A 17,435-nucleotide genomic window follows, 5' to 3' on the forward strand; every position below is an offset into this window, starting at 1 on the left:
TTCTCCAAGTCAACACCTCGTTCCTCAAACCCCCTCCTGCTGCCTCGCACCAGAGATTGTTCAGCCTTTGTCTTTGTTGGCAAGTGCCAGTTTTCTTCTTTCCAGGAGGGCAATAAGAACTCATTGCTCTTTACACTTGATCACTGATGCGTGACAATCTCAACTAAATTCATATAATATAAAATTCACAAGGTCAGTTGAGGACACCTTTGGTACATGAAACCAAAGTGTTCACTTCATCTGTTACCCATAATATCTGTCATAACCTAACTTTGAAACACTATATGATGATCAAAGCTACATTTTTATTTCCCTAACTATAGATAAAAGAAATGGAGTATTACATATATGACAACATATTTAATTGTGGCTACATATGGATGTCCTTAGAGCTGTAGGGAACTTGCACAAACTTGTTTTATTTTCTCCCACAGGACTTTATTTTGATTCTTGACAAAACAGCTGACAGCTGGGAAGTGAAAGCGACTATTTCGTAACAGGGATAATACACATGATGATAAAGTGCCATCAATGACTCACAAGTAACATGTGGGAAGTAATTTGTCATCCTAAAAGGCGAGTCGAGGGAATGAGTTCTGCATTTCAAAGAGATAACGGTGCTTTTAATTTCGCAGTTAAATTTATATGCAAATGCACTGATGCTCATTTGAAGGCAAAACAGGTTTAGTAACATGAGGAGTGCTAGAAAAATATGTTTCGACTTAAGTGCTGATTTTATCTTTTATGAGAATTTTTCCCTTCACATGTGCTACTACAAAATATGAGGTCCATGCTTTTATTGCTAATCCTGTTCTCAGAACTAACTCAGAGCTGTAACTCACTTTAAAAAATACTGAATCTGTACGGAATATGGCAACCTATGACGAATACAGACTACCGCGACCTGCTGGTAGGGAGAGTGAGTTCATCTCACGCAGGCGCAGAACGTATGTGGTTGTTGGCCGTCGGCTGTAGTCTTTGCGGTGTGTTGGAGTGCAACTTTTTGGCCAAGACGAAGGCGACGTGAGGCGACTCAACTGGTGGCATTCGTCGCCTCTAGTTCTTTGATGTCAGGTTGGTGTGTCTGGGCCTTTAGACATTTTATTACAGAAAGTATATGAAACTCATGGCCAAAATAGTCATACATTCTGTTATTGTATTCATAAGTAACACAATTAAAGTGAAAATAAATTACATTAAATCAACCTCCTCAAGGACCCTTGGGGGTCACCTGACATTTAGGCTCTTCAGTAACTTAAAATACCACACTGGCCACAAAGTAACACAGTAGAATTGACCCTAGAAATAAGAAACCTGTGTCTACAGGCTGACAGAACAGATAAGGACCATGTAAGGAAAAAACACAAATACTTAATTATATAGTGCAAAACTCGTACGCATAATGGCCCAAATTTGTATCAGTTAAGCATCTCAAATTGGGTATAAAGAAGTTTTAGGAGTGTGTGTAAAACTGGTTTTCATGGAGACAAAATAGCAACTAAATAAGTCAATGTTCTCCTGAGAAATGTAACATTGAAATAAAAATCTGCTGCAAGGCCACACTAACTTTGCAAACCGCTCTAAAGAATAGGAAAGCGAGCAGTCTAGAGGGTAGAGAAGCAAACTCCAACACCCAGCACCCACTGTAAACCTGTGGAAAATCTGCATTTTTCATTTCAGAATTCAGTGTTGAATGGGTAGTCCTTGTGCTTGGTGCTCCTATAGAGAGAAAAAACAAAAACAAATTTTAAAAACGTTGCCCGACACGCAACACCTTCTTAACAATGATACAAAAAGAAACGAACACTACATATGATCTCACCATTGCATAGGACAGACTCTCCAGTTCCTGTTAAATCCTACTATGGTCTTGATTTCCTCCTCATTTAGTTCAAAGTCAAACACCTGCAAAGATTCAAACAACGGTCTTCATGCGGGAGCCAAAAAAGGGGTAATAAGTAAGTAATAAGGAAGTGAAGCATCTGAACTATTTCTCAGCTAATTACCTGGAAATTCTCCTGAATGCGCTGAGGTGTGATCGACTTGGGGATCACGATCACGTTCCTCTGGATCTGGAAGCGGATCAGGACCTGGCAGGGGAGGAGAAAAGGGTATTAACATGTGAATGTGAACAGAGGTCATAACTGGAAGTGGAATAACAGTGAAGGCCGTGTGCATGGTATTTGCACATTCTTCCTTTAAAAAGGGCCAGTTATGTGGTTATTGTAGCAAAACTATTTGTTTCGGCAGAGCTGTGTCACTGTATCTCAATCCGTGTAATCAGATTTGTAAAATGTGAAGACAAATCTGTAAATGATGATAAAATAAAAATGAATATAAACGGCTCATTGTAAGGTAGCGAAAACAACGATTCTTATTTTCAGGTGATTATACTCTAAAGAAAACGTATTAATATTATATTAATTTCTGCCAATAAATCCCCCTAAATGCTACACACTGTTCCTTTAAGAGAAAAGAGGAACAAGCATTCTTTTGTGTGTGCACAACAATTGTTTGAAGCTTTGTTTAGTTCAGTGCTGTACCTGAGCAGGTGTCTTCTTGTGCTTCTCAGCGATGGCTTTAATGTTCGGATCTTCCAGCAGTGAGGGGTCTTCAGGTTTAGCCCTGCAATTTAAATACATCATCCGGTGTTATATACACAGGACCTGCACACATTGCATTATTTTTTACTGACAATCAAAAGTAAACAAAATAATGGAAATACCTCAGAAAAGGGCTAACTCTGAATTAACTTAACCACGATCAAACACTGCTACAGAGGTGGGCAGGCAGTTGTGAAAAAAGGTCAAACCATCAACACCTTTATGTGTATGGTTTTTCAAAGCAAATTCAGACGAATAGGAGAACTTTAAAGACACCAAGACAAAAAAAATAATAATGTCGAAATCAGGACGTTACATGCCACACAGACAAATTACATAAACAAAGAGGAACAACAGTCACATGTTGAAACTAAACAAAGGGATGATACTGAATCAGCATTCCAGCAAATATGACCCACTTTGAAGCAGTGTGTTGATATCGATAAGACAGATAGACGCAACTGACCATGGTCTGTCTGGGGAGCCCAGGGGGCTGTAGGCGGTCACTGAGATGCCCTGAGAGTGGCAGTAGTTGATCAGCTTCTCCTGAGTCAGGTACGGGTGGCACTCCACCTAATGGGACAAACACACAACTCTTGGGATGCACTGCAGAAACCATAGAGTGATGCATAAACGTTGTACTTTGTATGTGTAACTGTCCAGCCTTTGAGTTGCATACACATATGGTTGACTTCAAACTGTACTAATATGACAGCATTTTAAAGGATAAACTCAATATATGGGAGTCCTTTGTTATGTGAATGGTGCTGTAATCGAATATACAACGAGATCAGACAAAACAAGACAATGATGGCGAAGGACGGTTCTGAAAAACAGCAAAAATAGAAGGTCACCTCAGCTAATTGGTCCAGCCTGAGGGGAAGCTGCTGTGGCCATTACGATTTAACAAGACATTTATTCCTCAGACCCGATAAGAGGAGACAGATGATGCCATTATGGCCCCTCGCCCTTTACGAACCGCAATCTTGACATGCATCTGTTTTCTTGCTGCTCAGTATTAGCCTCGACTCAAACATGTTGTATCTAAAAAAAGGCTGGAAGTTTAAACAGAAGCTGGCCCCTGTACTGTAGTTCATCAGGTGAATTGTGTTACTGTACCTGGTTGATGGCAGGCTTGTATTTGAGGCCTGGCTTGTTGAGAATGGCTTCAATCTGGTCTTTGTTGAAGTTGGAGACACCGATAGCTTTGACCAAACCAGCATCCACCAGCTCCTCCATCCCCTGAGAAAATGGACCATAAAAACCACCGTAGGATGAGTTTTGGTTTCGAGACCGTTGCTCATACTGAATCCTAATTAAAAAGGCCATAGCTCTAATTTGTCTACAATCCCAGTCAGGATCTCATTGTTTGCAGGTGTTGTGCAACCACATTTTAAGCTTGCACTAGTCTAGAATTGTCCCTCCAACTCCCAGAAACTGAAATTTCCCAGAGTAGCTCCTCTTTCTTTCTGACTTCCTCAAAAATGTTGCTCATAAACAATTAACACATGACATTAACATATATGAGTTTAACAAATTCAATGATTCTGGTTTTATGGTGCAATAAAGCATATTGTGTACACAACGTCCCATGTTGTGAACACAAGCTCACGATTTCATTTAATTTGAAGGCACCATTAAATCATAACATGACACACACAGGCAGCTTTGTTATGCTAATCCCAAACAAATTAAATCCTATGTCTGATTCAAGGGAGCGGTTTGTCCGTTTATCTCACCTCCCATGTCTGCAGGAAGTGAGTATCGTCATTGATCGTCTCTCCTGCGCTGTCCAAAGGAAAAAGCTCCTCGCCAGCCTGCAACATGACAAAGGGATTAATAGCCCTCAGGTTTACACCACGTTACTATGACACTTACAATATGGAGGCTGTGCATGCCACTCATAGATACGCATGATAGATTCCACCTGAATCATGAGCACACACATATATTTTCACACATTGCTGAGAAAACAAATAGTGTGCCTACCTGGAAACCCATGGGCCAGTGCACTAGATAGAGATCTAGGTAGTCCATTTTAAGATCACTGAGAGTCTTCTCACAGGCCTGCTTTACCAGAGACTTCTCATGAAAAGTGCACCACAGCTGTGAAATGAAAGGACGGAGAAGTCAATGAGCTCACATGCAGAGATCCAGTTTTAACACAAACAGTGTTTACATACAGTAAATAAACAGGCAACATCAGTTCCAATGTCTCTTTGTGGAAGAAACAATAATAAGGACATGCATATGGACATTATGAACCCACAACTCACCTTGCTAACAATGAAAAGATCCTCTCGCTTGACCACGCCATCCTTGATCATGGCCTGAACACCGTCTCCCACCTCCGTCTCGTTCCGGTAGATGCGTGCTCCATCAATGTGCCTGTAACCCGCTGAGATGGCGGCTTTCACCGCCTCTGTGACCTTGCCAGTGGGAGACTGGAACAGACGGGGATGGTTGGTTATTGTGGTATACGAAGTTTAACTACTATTCACTAACATTCCTCTATCAGCTAGACATACTGTGCCATAACAACACCAAGGTAACTACTTATTTAGATGGTGTAAGTAGTATATTAATGGATCATGCTTTGTTTCAGTGTAACCCACATACAAATTGCACAAAAATGACATAAAAAAGGGAGTTTTAGTTACCCATTGTGTCCCCGAGTTTAGTTAGTGGGACTATTTGGTTGGAAAGGGTCATGAGATTAGTTAAACCAACAGTAGGCAGAATGATTTTGGCATCATTTGGCAAAAAATTCAATAATAACCTTTCAGCATATTGTAATACAAGTGTTCTGAGAGAAAACTAGACTTCTGCTCCTCCTCATGTCTCTATTTTCAGGCTTCAAATCCAAATCTGTGACGGGAGACTTTGGCCAATCATATTATTGTTAATACTAATTGCACCTATTATTAGATATTTCGAGGAAGTAGCACACATATGCTGTAAAGCAGGAAACAGCAGCCTTCTCGGGCTGGAAATAACAGCAAGCACTTTAAAGGATCAGGTGTCTACAACACTTGAATGATGGTAATTGTAATGTATGTAGGTTACACTGAATGAAAGCAAAGCTAGAAACGAGTAGCTACCGTTAGCTCACAGTCTGAACAGCCCTAACTTGACCCGGCATATTTTGCACGCGACGGTCATGTCTCTAGAAACCTGCTGCTGGAGTGCATTAGCCTAATAGTTTAATCATATCAGTCATGGTTGTACCAACTTAAATAAACTATCACAGTTCACATCACACAACCACACAGTTACACGTAAAATAAGACGAGTTTATGTTGATATATCGGCAGGAAAGTTGCAGTAAGGGTAGTTTTAACGACTCATGGTCTCCATTCATGCTTTTCTGTTGACACGATCAGCTAGCTTATATATAACAAGTTCATTATTAACTAGGAAAACGAATAGTGTATAGAAATAAACTCACCTTCCATGTCCCCAGTCCCACAATGGGCATATGTGCACCGGTGTTCAGTTTCACTGTTGTTGCCATTTCTCCAGAATAACGAGCAGAGCCTGAATGCAGCTGTGACCTGTAGTACTGTGGCTGTAACAGCTGAGAGGAGAGAGAGGCTAATGCAGAGCGCAGAACGAGCAGAACGAGCAGAGCGCAGGCATCGTCGATCGATTAATAATGCCTTGTAATTCAATTTAGGTGAGGAGCAGGTAAGCACCAATTCTTCACATATTGACCTGCACTAGGGGGGGGATTTAGTGATTCTGGGTATCAGTAGTAGTAGAAGTATCAGATCTTTATACTGTAAAAATACATATACGTACAAGTCAAAATTGTACATTATATATTCAATTTAATTGCACTTCAGTTTAAACTACTTAAAGTCTGTTCAAGGTTTAATTACTTCATCTACAGCTGGTTAAATCCATATTAACGCATCATATTTCATGTTTTGTTTGCAAAAAATGTAATCCACAAAGGTAACTAGAACACAGTATCCATCATAATATGACCTTTTTGAAAAGGGAAATTGAATGTTCTGATATTTTCTCCTTTTCTCTCTTTATGACTGGACATGTGGCCATCCTGGTTGTTGTCCATTGTCTTGTAAGCCGATATCCATTGGGCACCCAATGGTGCAGGACACAAATTAATCAAAAATTAGGCCTATCTGTGTTATCTGTCAGATAAATGTAAAAGAGTACAAAGTACAATATTTCCCTCTAAAACGTAGCGTATGTGGCAAAATTAAATTGAAATATTCAAATAAAGTACCACAGGCATGGAACTAAAGGCTAATGCTTTAAAGATCACTTTAAACTAGGTCTGCCAATCGATTAAAACATTTAATCGCGATTAATCGCATGATTGTCCATGATTAATCGCAAATTAATCTTTTTATCTGTTCAAAATGTACCTTAAAAGGGAGATTTATCAAGTATTTAATACTCTTATCAACATGGGAGTGGGCAAATATGCTTGCGTTATGCAAATGTATGTGTATATTTATTATTGGAAATCAATTAACAATACAAATCAATGACAAATATTGTCCAGAAACCCTCACAGGTACTGCATTTAGCATAAAAAATATGCTCAAATCATAACATGGCAAACTGCAGCCCAACAGGCAACAACAGCTCTCAGTGTGTCAGTGTGCTGACTTGACTATGACTTGCCCCAAAACTGCATGTGATTATCATAAAGTAGGCATGTCTGTAAAGGGGAGACTCGTGGGAACCCATAGAACCCATTTCCATTCACATATTTTGAGGTCAGAGGTCAAGGGACCCCTTTGAAAATAGCCATGACAGTTTTCACCAAAATTTAGCACAAGTTTGGAGCATTATTTAACATCCTTCATGACGAGCTATGACATGGCATCAATGGATTCCATAGGTTTTCTAGTTTCATAGGATGCGAGTACCTTCACTCTAGCTTAAAAACTGAACTGGAGGATACAACCTGCTGAAGATTGATTGTGTTAATGCATCAAAGAAATTAGTGGCGTTAAAACAAATTTGCATTAATGCGTTATCGCGTTATTAAACCCTGTTTTAATCCCTTTCCACAGCAAAACGAATGTATATTAGGGCTGGGCAATTTCATTGTAATCAGTTAGTTAATATTTTTCCAGTGTATCTCTGAATGCAAATCACAAATTATATAGAAGTAAATTATAAAACTCAAAATGTTTAATGCATTACATTCCTGCAGTATGCATGATTTAGCTATTTTTATAAGCTGTTCTATATGTCTTGTAAGTAGCATTTATTTGATTGGAGGCCCCTAAAATTTCCAAGGACCCAAGATAGTTCCCACACGAACCACATCTGAGATCCACTCTGCAAAAAAAACACCTGTCTTTTGCATCTTTTTAAAGTTTTGGTTGGTTCTGTCATTGAGCCACTAGAGGGCACCATTACCACACTTATCAAACGTGAGACCGTCTCCTCAGATCAACCAACTGAGATATCCAAAGTAAAATAATCACATAATGTCATACATTAGCTAATATGGCCAGTAATTACAGTGATTGATCAGTACTGTTCATTTCACTTAAGGCTCTCAAAAACCTCATGCACACATCCAATATTTGATTTAACTTAATCCATAGAAAAAAAAAAAAAAGCTCTTGGAACAAGCCTTGGGTATGTTCATTGTCCAGCATGTAATGTCGGAGATAATATTCTTTTTAATTATCCCTTATTATTTTTACTACAACGTCCTCATATGCTTACACTGTAAAGGATACTGTGAATGTGCACACACACAGACACACACACAGACCAGCTTTAAACCCCCAAGAGACACCTGAAAGAGGGAACAAACACAAGGTGTCTTTTTTTTCTCAGAATCAGATAAAAACCTGACAGACCTTTAACTGAGCCATTCAACACTCTGAGCAGAAGATAAGAGAGGGAGAAGAGAGCAATATAAAAAAACATACAAAGGGAAAAGTTATGGGAGCCAGCAGCCGCTGTGTACCTCACAATGGCTCTCGCTAAAGTTTGTGTCTCTTCTGATCTTCTCCCAGCTGGACGCCTGCTTTTTCAGGGCCCCTGTCTCCTCTGATCTAACTTCAGACACTGGAGGGCCTTTTGCCAGCCTGCAAACTGTCAAAGTACCCCAGGAATCAAACGCTGTCGCTTGCTGTCATGATCAAAGAACCACAGGTAAACCAGACACAGCCACAGCCACATACAATTGCCATCTAAAAGAGGGGGGAAAGTTTTCATTTCAGAGGCTCTTATTTTGCGTCTGCGGGCGGATACCTCGCCGTCGCACTGAGTGCATCGATTAGAATAAAGGAAAACAGGCATTTGAAGATACAACAGAGGCTCGGAGTAAAACCAAGTGCCTCTCAAGGAAACTTTTGGACAAAGAGTGTAGACTTAGGTGAGATTTCAGAGTGTGATGGGAAAGAGAAAAGGTGGAAATATTCATTCGCTAATGGAATGGACAGAAAGGTTGGTGGCATGACAAGTAAATAGATATATCACAATGAGCAACTGTCTCTTTTTCTATTACGGCCATAATGAATGCCCAGTGCAGCTGCAGGTGTCCATTCTTTCATAGGCTCTTCATCAGATCAGACACTCCGCCAGTAAGACCGGACCTGTCCCGGGGAGATCAAACACCTCATTTCATTTCATGGCCTCTGCTCCGTTCTCTCCACCTCTTGTCTCTCCCGTTGGCCTTGGCCTTGCTGTCTTTCTTCTTCTCTGTTTCTGCCAGAGTGCCCAGGGTCATAATCTCCACCCATGAATCTAATGTCGGGTGTCAGCTCCCGCCGAGTTCACTCACACACTCGCATTCCGCACATACCGTCCGTCGAACAATAACAAGATCAGGGAGAGAAATCCCTACGTCATCTGCAATCGCGGTAATTTGTCAAGTGCATTACATGTTCTGGATACACTGGAGATATCGAGGTTGATTTAAGCCCTGCAGACATGGAAAATAATAAACCCACTAATATCTGGATTTGGTAGACAGCCTAAAATTGATGTAGAGATGAAACAATAGTCTGGTAATTGATTGGCCGATCGGCAGGAAATTAATCAATTTTCATAATCGTTAACGTCATTTTTTAAGACATAAAAGGTGAATATTAGCTGGTTTTCTCTGTCTTATATGACATTCAATTTTATATTTTGGGGAATTGGGTTTGTTGGTCTAACAAAATGAGCAATTTGAAGATGTCACCTTGGGTTCTAAGAAGATTTTTCTCTATTTTGTAACATTTTATACACCAAAAAAAATGAATTGATTAATCAATAATTAAACTAATGGTTAGTTGCAGCCCTTTAGGTAGACAATCTAAAACTGACATAGAGCTGAAACAATCGGTCAGCTAATTGATTGGTCAATCGGCAGAAAATTAATCAACAATTTTCACAATAACAACAATCGTTAACATCATTTTTTGTAAAAAAATCAATTTTTCTCTATTTTGCAATATATTTTGCACCTAAAAATGAATTGATTAATCAATAATTAAAACCATGGTAGTTGCAGCCTTAAATCATTCTATTTATAGCTAAAAATATCAGAAATTATTAAAGTATCACAAAAAATATGATCAAAAAGAAAGAGTTGGAACACACACACACACACACACACGTATGCTTATGTCTGGATTAGGTACACAGTCTAAACTGACATAGAACTGAAATAGTTGGTCAGATATAGATTGGTCAATCGGCAGAAAATTAATCAACAATTTTCATAATCATTTACATAATTTTTAAAGCAACTATGACAAAATGTGAATATTTGCTGGTTTCTCCATCTTCTAGGAAAGTCAATTAATATTTTGGGGGATTTTGGTCTGTTGGACGAACAAAATAAGCAATTTGAAGATGTCACCTTGGGTTCTGAGAAGATGTGCTTTGCATTTTCTTGATTTTGTAACACTTTATACACCATAAAAAATAATTGATTAATCCGAGAATTAAAATAATGGTTGGTTGCATCCCTTAATTATTCTATTTATAGCTAAAAATATCAGAATGTTACAAAAGTATCATAAAAAATATGATCATTGATTACCATATACAATGTTGAACGTGTGTTAAAAATTGCCGTGACAATGTTCAGAGTTTCCCGATTTGGTTCATACTGTTAATTTTATGGCAATTTGCTGCAAGGTTTTTGTGTGAAAATCTGTTAAGACAATTTGGACAATGTAACATTAATGCTTATGCTCCAAAAAGGGTCACCACTACAAGCATGCACAACACTGGCACTCTCTGACGTAAAACGCATCTAATTTCAGACAGCGGAGGACTTTCATGCCTTGATGTTGGTGTGTGAACGCTCACAGAGCATTCAAATCGTGTTAAGGCCTCGGTTATGTGAACAAGAGAAGCCGTTGCCTCTACCAGAATAGTTCAGGCAATTTTATTCAGTTAATGTCACAGATTATAAAACGGGTAGCTCAAATCAAGCATTCTGATTGGTTCATAGCTGTGATATAATACCCACATAACACTGCTGTGACCCTTTGCACTTTCATTATCAGTTCGCATCTGAGAAATAACATTATGTTATCATGGTTGCTTAGCGACAGGGTCAAAGGGGAGGTCACTTCAGCCAACACGGAACTCGTGAACTCTTTCACTTTTTTTTCAATTTCAGAAACTTTCCACTTCCGAGGTCGTGAATACGTCATGAGGGGGCGTTCATACGGGCCCAACTCATAAACATGGTAAACACGACCCCATTTGAAGGCACCAAAAGTAACAAAGTTACGGGAAAAACCTGCTACAAAAATCGGAAACATCAACTTCTATGGAGGAGTGCATTGAGCAGTGCCCATCTTCCAGAAAAAATAATCCACCTGCTAAACGACATGCAGCGCTACATAAACAGGAGGTTCTACAATGTTGCCCAGAATATGCAAGCAGAAATACACCAACCGCTGCCTCCGCAGCACCACGATTCAGAAACTATCGGATGCAGGTCTTGACACTGAAAGACATTATGGCCGTAAATGGAATTGGCAACTGAAAGTCGGAGACCGGAGCAAGTGGAGCAACATCCTCGCCATGCCAAGCGACAAACCTCGACCAAACAAAAAAAAGTTTTCAGTGGTTGAATAAATAAATGGCAACATACAAATACTGTAAATAAAGAGCCAAATAATGAAATCAATATAACGCTATGGCCTGTGATGAAAAAAGAAATATGCTAGCTGCTAGTGTACGTTCCGTAGGTATGAGCAGGCAGGAGGACTTATTTTATTGTGAACATTATTATTTATTAATAAAAACTATTTCAATTGGGACGTGTCTATAACTTTCATATTGCCATACCATTTTATAAAAGCAATAGCTCACTTCAAACCGTGATGTATTGTGATTATATCACAGCTAAGGGGCGTTGTTCAGCCTGTTGTGAGATATTGCTTGAATCTGCAGTCTGTGACTTTGAGCAAATATAATAAAAAGTCATTTTTATAAAACTGTGTGCTCCTACTGGCATTTGCAAGATTTCTCCGTGCCGAAGAAAAACAACCTCCTGTTTGGTTGTTTTCATTCGGCAAAGGTGAAAACTTGCAAATGCCAGAAGAGGAGCACTAGGAGGAGGCAGAGGAACATGATTTTTTTTCAGAGAGTATCTGTCTCATGCACTACTGTCAGGCTATAGTGACAGTTTTATCAAAATAACCGACTGCAGCTTTAAATGTATGTGTGAAAGAGCCTCTATACTAACTTTACCCGTCAGCATGTTTTGTTAATTTCCTGGATTCCCTTATGCTTTTAACACTTTGGATCACACCTGTCTTACAGCTCATTATTTGCTTTTTTTCTATTTGCATTTACACGTTGCATATATTTCAAGCTACTCCTTGCAAGGGAGAGAACAGCTGCAAGCCTTGTATTCTTTACATTCTTCTCATAGCTGGTAAGAGTGTCTTGCTTTGGTTCGTCCGTTGTCTGGAATTGCATGTGACAGACAGAAGGAGTGTCCTCACATAACCACAGAGAGTTTAAGATATTGGCTACATTTCTTATTCTGATGAGGTCGATGTGGAAATTATAAAAGCAGAAAACTCATACAGTATCTCCTCTGTCTCATTGCAGCTGTCACAGTGCTCCTGAATGCTAGTATTTATAACAAGAAGGAAATAGAGATAATTTGACCTTGTACATGCTTGGAAAAAGTTTATTAAGTTTTGTGAATGTTGGTACTAAGCAATAAGGGATACAACTCAACATCTGGCAGGTGCCTCTAATCTAATATTATGTAAAGTCATGGTACATTTTTTAGCCATGCTAGTGGCGGGTGGTTGGTCCAATACTTTGGTCCAGACTGTTCGATGGATTACCATGAAACTTTGCACAGACATCCATGTTTCTCAAAGGATGAATCCTAACGACTTTTATGAACCCCACGACTTTTCCTCTAGCGCCGCCATGAGTTTCACATTTGTGTTTTTTAGTGAAATTTCTCGACTACTATTGGATGAATTGCCTTGAAATATGGTACCAACATTCACGTTCCCCTCAGGATGAGTTGTATTAACTTTGGTGATCCCTTCACTTTTCATCTAGCGCTATTATCAGGTAAAAGTTTTAATGTGTCAAATAGTTTTATGACCAAATAACTGCAAAACTAATAAAATTCTCTTCAGTCTCAGCTCTACTTTGTGTATAGTGCTAATCAGCAAAGGTTAGCATGCTAACTAAGACGTTGAACATTGTAAACATTATACCTGCCAAACATTAGCATGTTAGCAATTCTGAGCATTTCAGAATGCTAATGTTAGCATTTAGCTCAAATGTTAGCATTTAGCTCAAAGCACTAGTAGCGTTGCTAGAGCATAAACTGTAGGCCTATATAAGAAGTGGACGTAGTAACTGTGACGTCATCCATTGGTTTGGTCGCTTTGAAGCCTCGAGTTTGGCATTTTGGCCGTTGCCATCTTGTTTTTCGCAGCCAGAAGTGACACAAGAGGGTAGAGCTAAGGACAACTGAACGCTGAATAAGACATTTTTAGCGTGCCAAAATGTTACAAATAACTTTCATGAACTGAAAACCCACTGTGTAAGGGTTAAACTTTTTAGACAATAACGCGGACAACTCCCGGACTGGATAACGCCGTGGTAGCGACATGTCAATCACAAGGTAGCCACGCCCTAAAGCATCCCCTGCTTTATGGTCTATTTGACTCTAAATGGGTCCATAATTTACTAAATGAACTTCATGCTGTATTGAAGAAGACTTGAAACTAGCGATTGAGACCATAAACTCATGTTTACAATGTTTACTGAGGTAATAAATCAAGGGAGAAGTAGGCTCATTTTCTCACAGACTTCTATACAATCAGTCTTCTTTGTGCAACCAGAGGAGTCGCCCCCTGCTGGCTATTAGAAAGAATGCAAGTTTAAGTTACTTCTGCATTGGCTTCACTTTTTTAGACCCAGAGGTTGCCGACTGGGCTAGAAACTCTTAATCTTGTTTCAGGCAAATACCAATTATCTCACTTTTAGGCATATCAGGAACTATCAACTGCAATAAATGGTTTTCTAAACTACAAAAGAAGTAAAAAGAAAGTATCTCAGAGAAAGACAGGTAGACAAAAAGCTAAAAATATATTTGATTGATGAATTTTTCATTTTTCACTACTTTTCAGGGCTCGTTATGTTTTTATTTGGAACAAATTAATCAAACTTTGTATCTTAAGCTTTTTGCTCTGCTGATACTGCAATTTAGCTTTTTATGGTCCAAAAATGAGTGATAGTGATTATTTCAAAAATAATTAATAGCACGTGTGAATTTATCTTTTAGCTATCTAGATCTTTCTGATCTGGTATGGATCCAAACCACACACACACTGTTGTGTATTTTCACATGCACTTCCATACATATCGTGAGCACACAGCCTTGGCCTTGTCTGTGAGCAGAGGTGTCTCCTCTCTGGCCCCTCAGACACGCTTTGGTTTTTGGCTTGATTAACCACTTAGTTCAGTCTCTCAGACACAAGATTGCAGGGAAAAAGCAAGTAATGAAGTGCTTTTGAATTTGCATTCCTGAGAGCTTTCACAGACGCCTTGATTTCAGTCTGCCTTTGCTGTTTGTTCTTCGTCAAGAGATGTCTGCTATTCTAACGGTAACGCGTAACAAGTGTCCATCCAACCTCCTCCATATTGCTCCCTCATCAACCTAACTGCCATGAATAAACACAATCAACATGCATCTGAAGGGGAATTTGGAGGCTTTTTCTCTCAAATCGTCCCTGATGGGTTGTTCATCATTGTCATTATGCAGATTACAGTGTGACCGTGAATGCAATATCGGAGCCCTTTTCCTCTAGAATGAAATGTCACCGTTCCATAAAGCTGACCAAAAACACTTGTGTGTTTTGTTCTTACAAGTAGAGCAGCGCTGATCAGTTATGGATAAACTGTCTCAAGAATAGGAAATTAACAGCATTCAGTCTACACTTGAAAGTCAAGCCTTTATTTTTAGTATCGACCTTGACAACAATACCGGAGTGTGTGTGTGGGCTGTATTATCAGCTGAAGTATCCGCTGTAATTTACCAGGTAAGTGCCAAGATTTGGTTTGAGAATTTCCAGAAAATCCTCACAACTAAGTTATCTACCTCAGACAGCATTGTGAGACTTGTGCAACTCTTTAATTCCATTCGATTCATTTATGAGCAACCGCGGTTACGCAACGCGATGACTTGCCAGAATCTGTGATTATTTCGGTCTCAGATATGGAGCAGTTTACGTAAAAGCTTCCCTTTGCGCCCCGCTCCCGAGTGCCAGAAAAGAGGAAACACAATTTGGTTTAAATCTGGGTTCCTTTCACTAGTCCATGCTTCCAGGAATGATTAGACATCAATAGGAGGTAGACCTACAAGCCAGCTAATTGAGATAATTTAGATAATTTGGAGTTGGACGTCGATAAGCAGACATCCAGTACACAAAGGGGACCTGTCTTCCATAACCTTCGCATTAAAAAGGTAATTAATTTGAGATTTCATTCTTTTGCCAAATGCAAATAATATTGTCATGCAACTTGACTTGATGTGTAATTTATAAAAGCTGCCCTTGCTGATATTTATTTATAACGAGGGGGAAAAGAAACCCATCACCTTCACCTCCACAACATCCTGTGTAACAGGAAGTTCGTTAGTGGAAGGTACATAGATATGTTGATATTATACCAAATTTAAGAATGTATATTATTTGTGTAGATATGGACTATCAAATTAAAATTGCAGATTGTTTTAAAAATAGAAATAACTGATCTTTAAGACTAACTAGTGGTGTGAGAACAAGTCAGAGTGGTTTCAAGATAACGTGTGCATGCTCATCCCATATAAGGCGACGCAAACCATTTGTTGTTGGAGATGAGTCAATATTTACAGTCATAACATAAAATGAAGATCTGTCATTTATTTGCTGTATACTATATCAGACATCTTAAATCAATATTTTTTTATTTATTTTGTTTATTGTAACAGCATTATTATTCTTTTTCGACATGTTTTTTTTCCAAATAGTTTTAGAATGTGATGTAATGACACTAAATGTATGCATGCACTGTTATCAGATCTGTTTATATATATATATACAAATATATATATATAATAGAAAGTGTAGGAATTTATGCAAATTTTACTTAAGTAAAAGTACAAAATTATTAGCATCAAAATATACTTAAAGTAATATATAATGCATTATATATACTATATTATTGAATTATAATTATTGATGCATTCATGTGTACATCACTTTAATGTTTTTACTATATATGCTGTTGAGTAGCTCGTGAATTCCCCCCCAGGATCCATAAAGTCTTATCTTTATCCGTCATAATACACCATCGTTTATTTGTTGATTGTACTTTGTATTATTCATCTGAATCAAGTAACTATATAAGTAGCAAATAAATGTAGTGGAGTAAAAAGGACAGTATTTCCCTCTGAAAAGTAGTGGAATAGACAAATAGAAAATGGAAATACTCAAGTAAAGTACCCAAAATTGAAGTTACTTGAGTAAATGTAGTTATTTTCCGCTACTGTAAAAAATATTCAACAGACATTTGCTCCTCTCTAATATTATTTCATGAAATTACCTTTGTAAAAGTCTCATAGCATCCTTTATATCCTGGTTTCACTTTGACATCTCGTCTTAGTGTGAGCATGTCGTATGTTTGTTTGAGTGCAGCTTTTGAGAGATCAGAATGACACAGCGGGAAAATCTTTAAAGTTCCTCATGGAGGGTACTTCCTCATTTTTTTTAGTCACCTGATATTATTTACAATACATGACCAAAAAACCCTGTGAACTTCTCTAATCTTGCATCATGGGAATGTTGTGGCGGAGCTGTGCGTGCGGAGGGTCGGGGCAAAACCGTGTGGACAGACTGAGCTATATGGCCAAAGTGGGTGTGTGAAGGCCTCATGGGACGATGAGTCACATCCAAGATGACTAAGTAGTTTCGAAATGCATCTTGAATAAAATGTCTCTCACAAATAATCCAAGAAAGCAAAGAAGTGTTAAAGTATTGGATCTGATTCATTCTGGGATGAAGGACTTTAAAGGTTTATTAAAACTTCAAACAGATTTTTTATCAAAGATGAGCCCAGGTGAAAGGATTTGTGTCAGTGGTGTGTAGCTGTGTGGTGTGCAGCAGCAGAGGGTGGGGTGCAAACCTGGAGTAGTGTGCAGCGTAATGGAAGTGTGCAGTTATTACTTTGACATTAAGATTTATGCACAGGGTACTCTAAAGAGTTTTGCAATTGGAGGGGCGGCGTATGAGTCATGACTTATGTCAAATAGAAAAAGACAGTTTATGACACACACACACACACACGCTTTCTCAAATGTAT

General features: G+C 38.7%; 2 protein-coding genes across 2 annotated transcripts in view; one reads left to right on the forward strand and one right to left on the reverse strand.

The window, feature by feature from the left end:
- Window positions 1-416: 416 nt before the first annotated feature.
- The window catches only part of LOC141761996 (aldo-keto reductase family 1 member B1-like), a 51,015-nt gene continuing 33,996 nt past the window's right edge, over window positions 417-17,435 (reverse strand). The window contains exons 3-12 of the mRNA XM_074625762.1: window positions 6,052-6,180; window positions 4,880-5,047; window positions 4,593-4,709; window positions 4,343-4,420; window positions 3,723-3,845; window positions 3,070-3,176; window positions 2,544-2,625; window positions 2,007-2,090; window positions 1,823-1,905; window positions 417-1,719 (exon numbers count right to left, since the gene is read on the reverse strand). Coding sequence (XP_074481863.1) covers window positions 1,677-1,719; window positions 1,823-1,905; window positions 2,007-2,090; window positions 2,544-2,625; window positions 3,070-3,176; window positions 3,723-3,845; window positions 4,343-4,420; window positions 4,593-4,709; window positions 4,880-5,047; window positions 6,052-6,117 — 951 coding nt within the window. The 5' untranslated portion in view covers window positions 6,118-6,180 and the 3' untranslated portion in view covers window positions 417-1,676. The remainder of the gene's footprint in view (window positions 1,720-1,822; window positions 1,906-2,006; window positions 2,091-2,543; window positions 2,626-3,069; window positions 3,177-3,722; window positions 3,846-4,342; window positions 4,421-4,592; window positions 4,710-4,879; window positions 5,048-6,051; window positions 6,181-17,435) is intronic.
- tfec (transcription factor EC) overlaps window positions 15,379-17,435 on the forward strand; it is a 52,434-nt gene continuing 50,377 nt past the window's right edge. Inside the window, exon 1 of the mRNA XM_074625760.1 lies at window positions 15,379-15,561. The gene's annotated coding sequence lies outside the window, so the exon portion shown is untranslated. The remainder of the gene's footprint in view (window positions 15,562-17,435) is intronic.

The sequence above is a fragment of the Sebastes fasciatus genome, chromosome 23 (assembly GCF_043250625.1).
Source record: "Sebastes fasciatus isolate fSebFas1 chromosome 23, fSebFas1.pri, whole genome shotgun sequence".
NCBI classification, from domain to species: Eukaryota; Metazoa; Chordata; class Actinopteri; order Perciformes; family Sebastidae; genus Sebastes; species Sebastes fasciatus.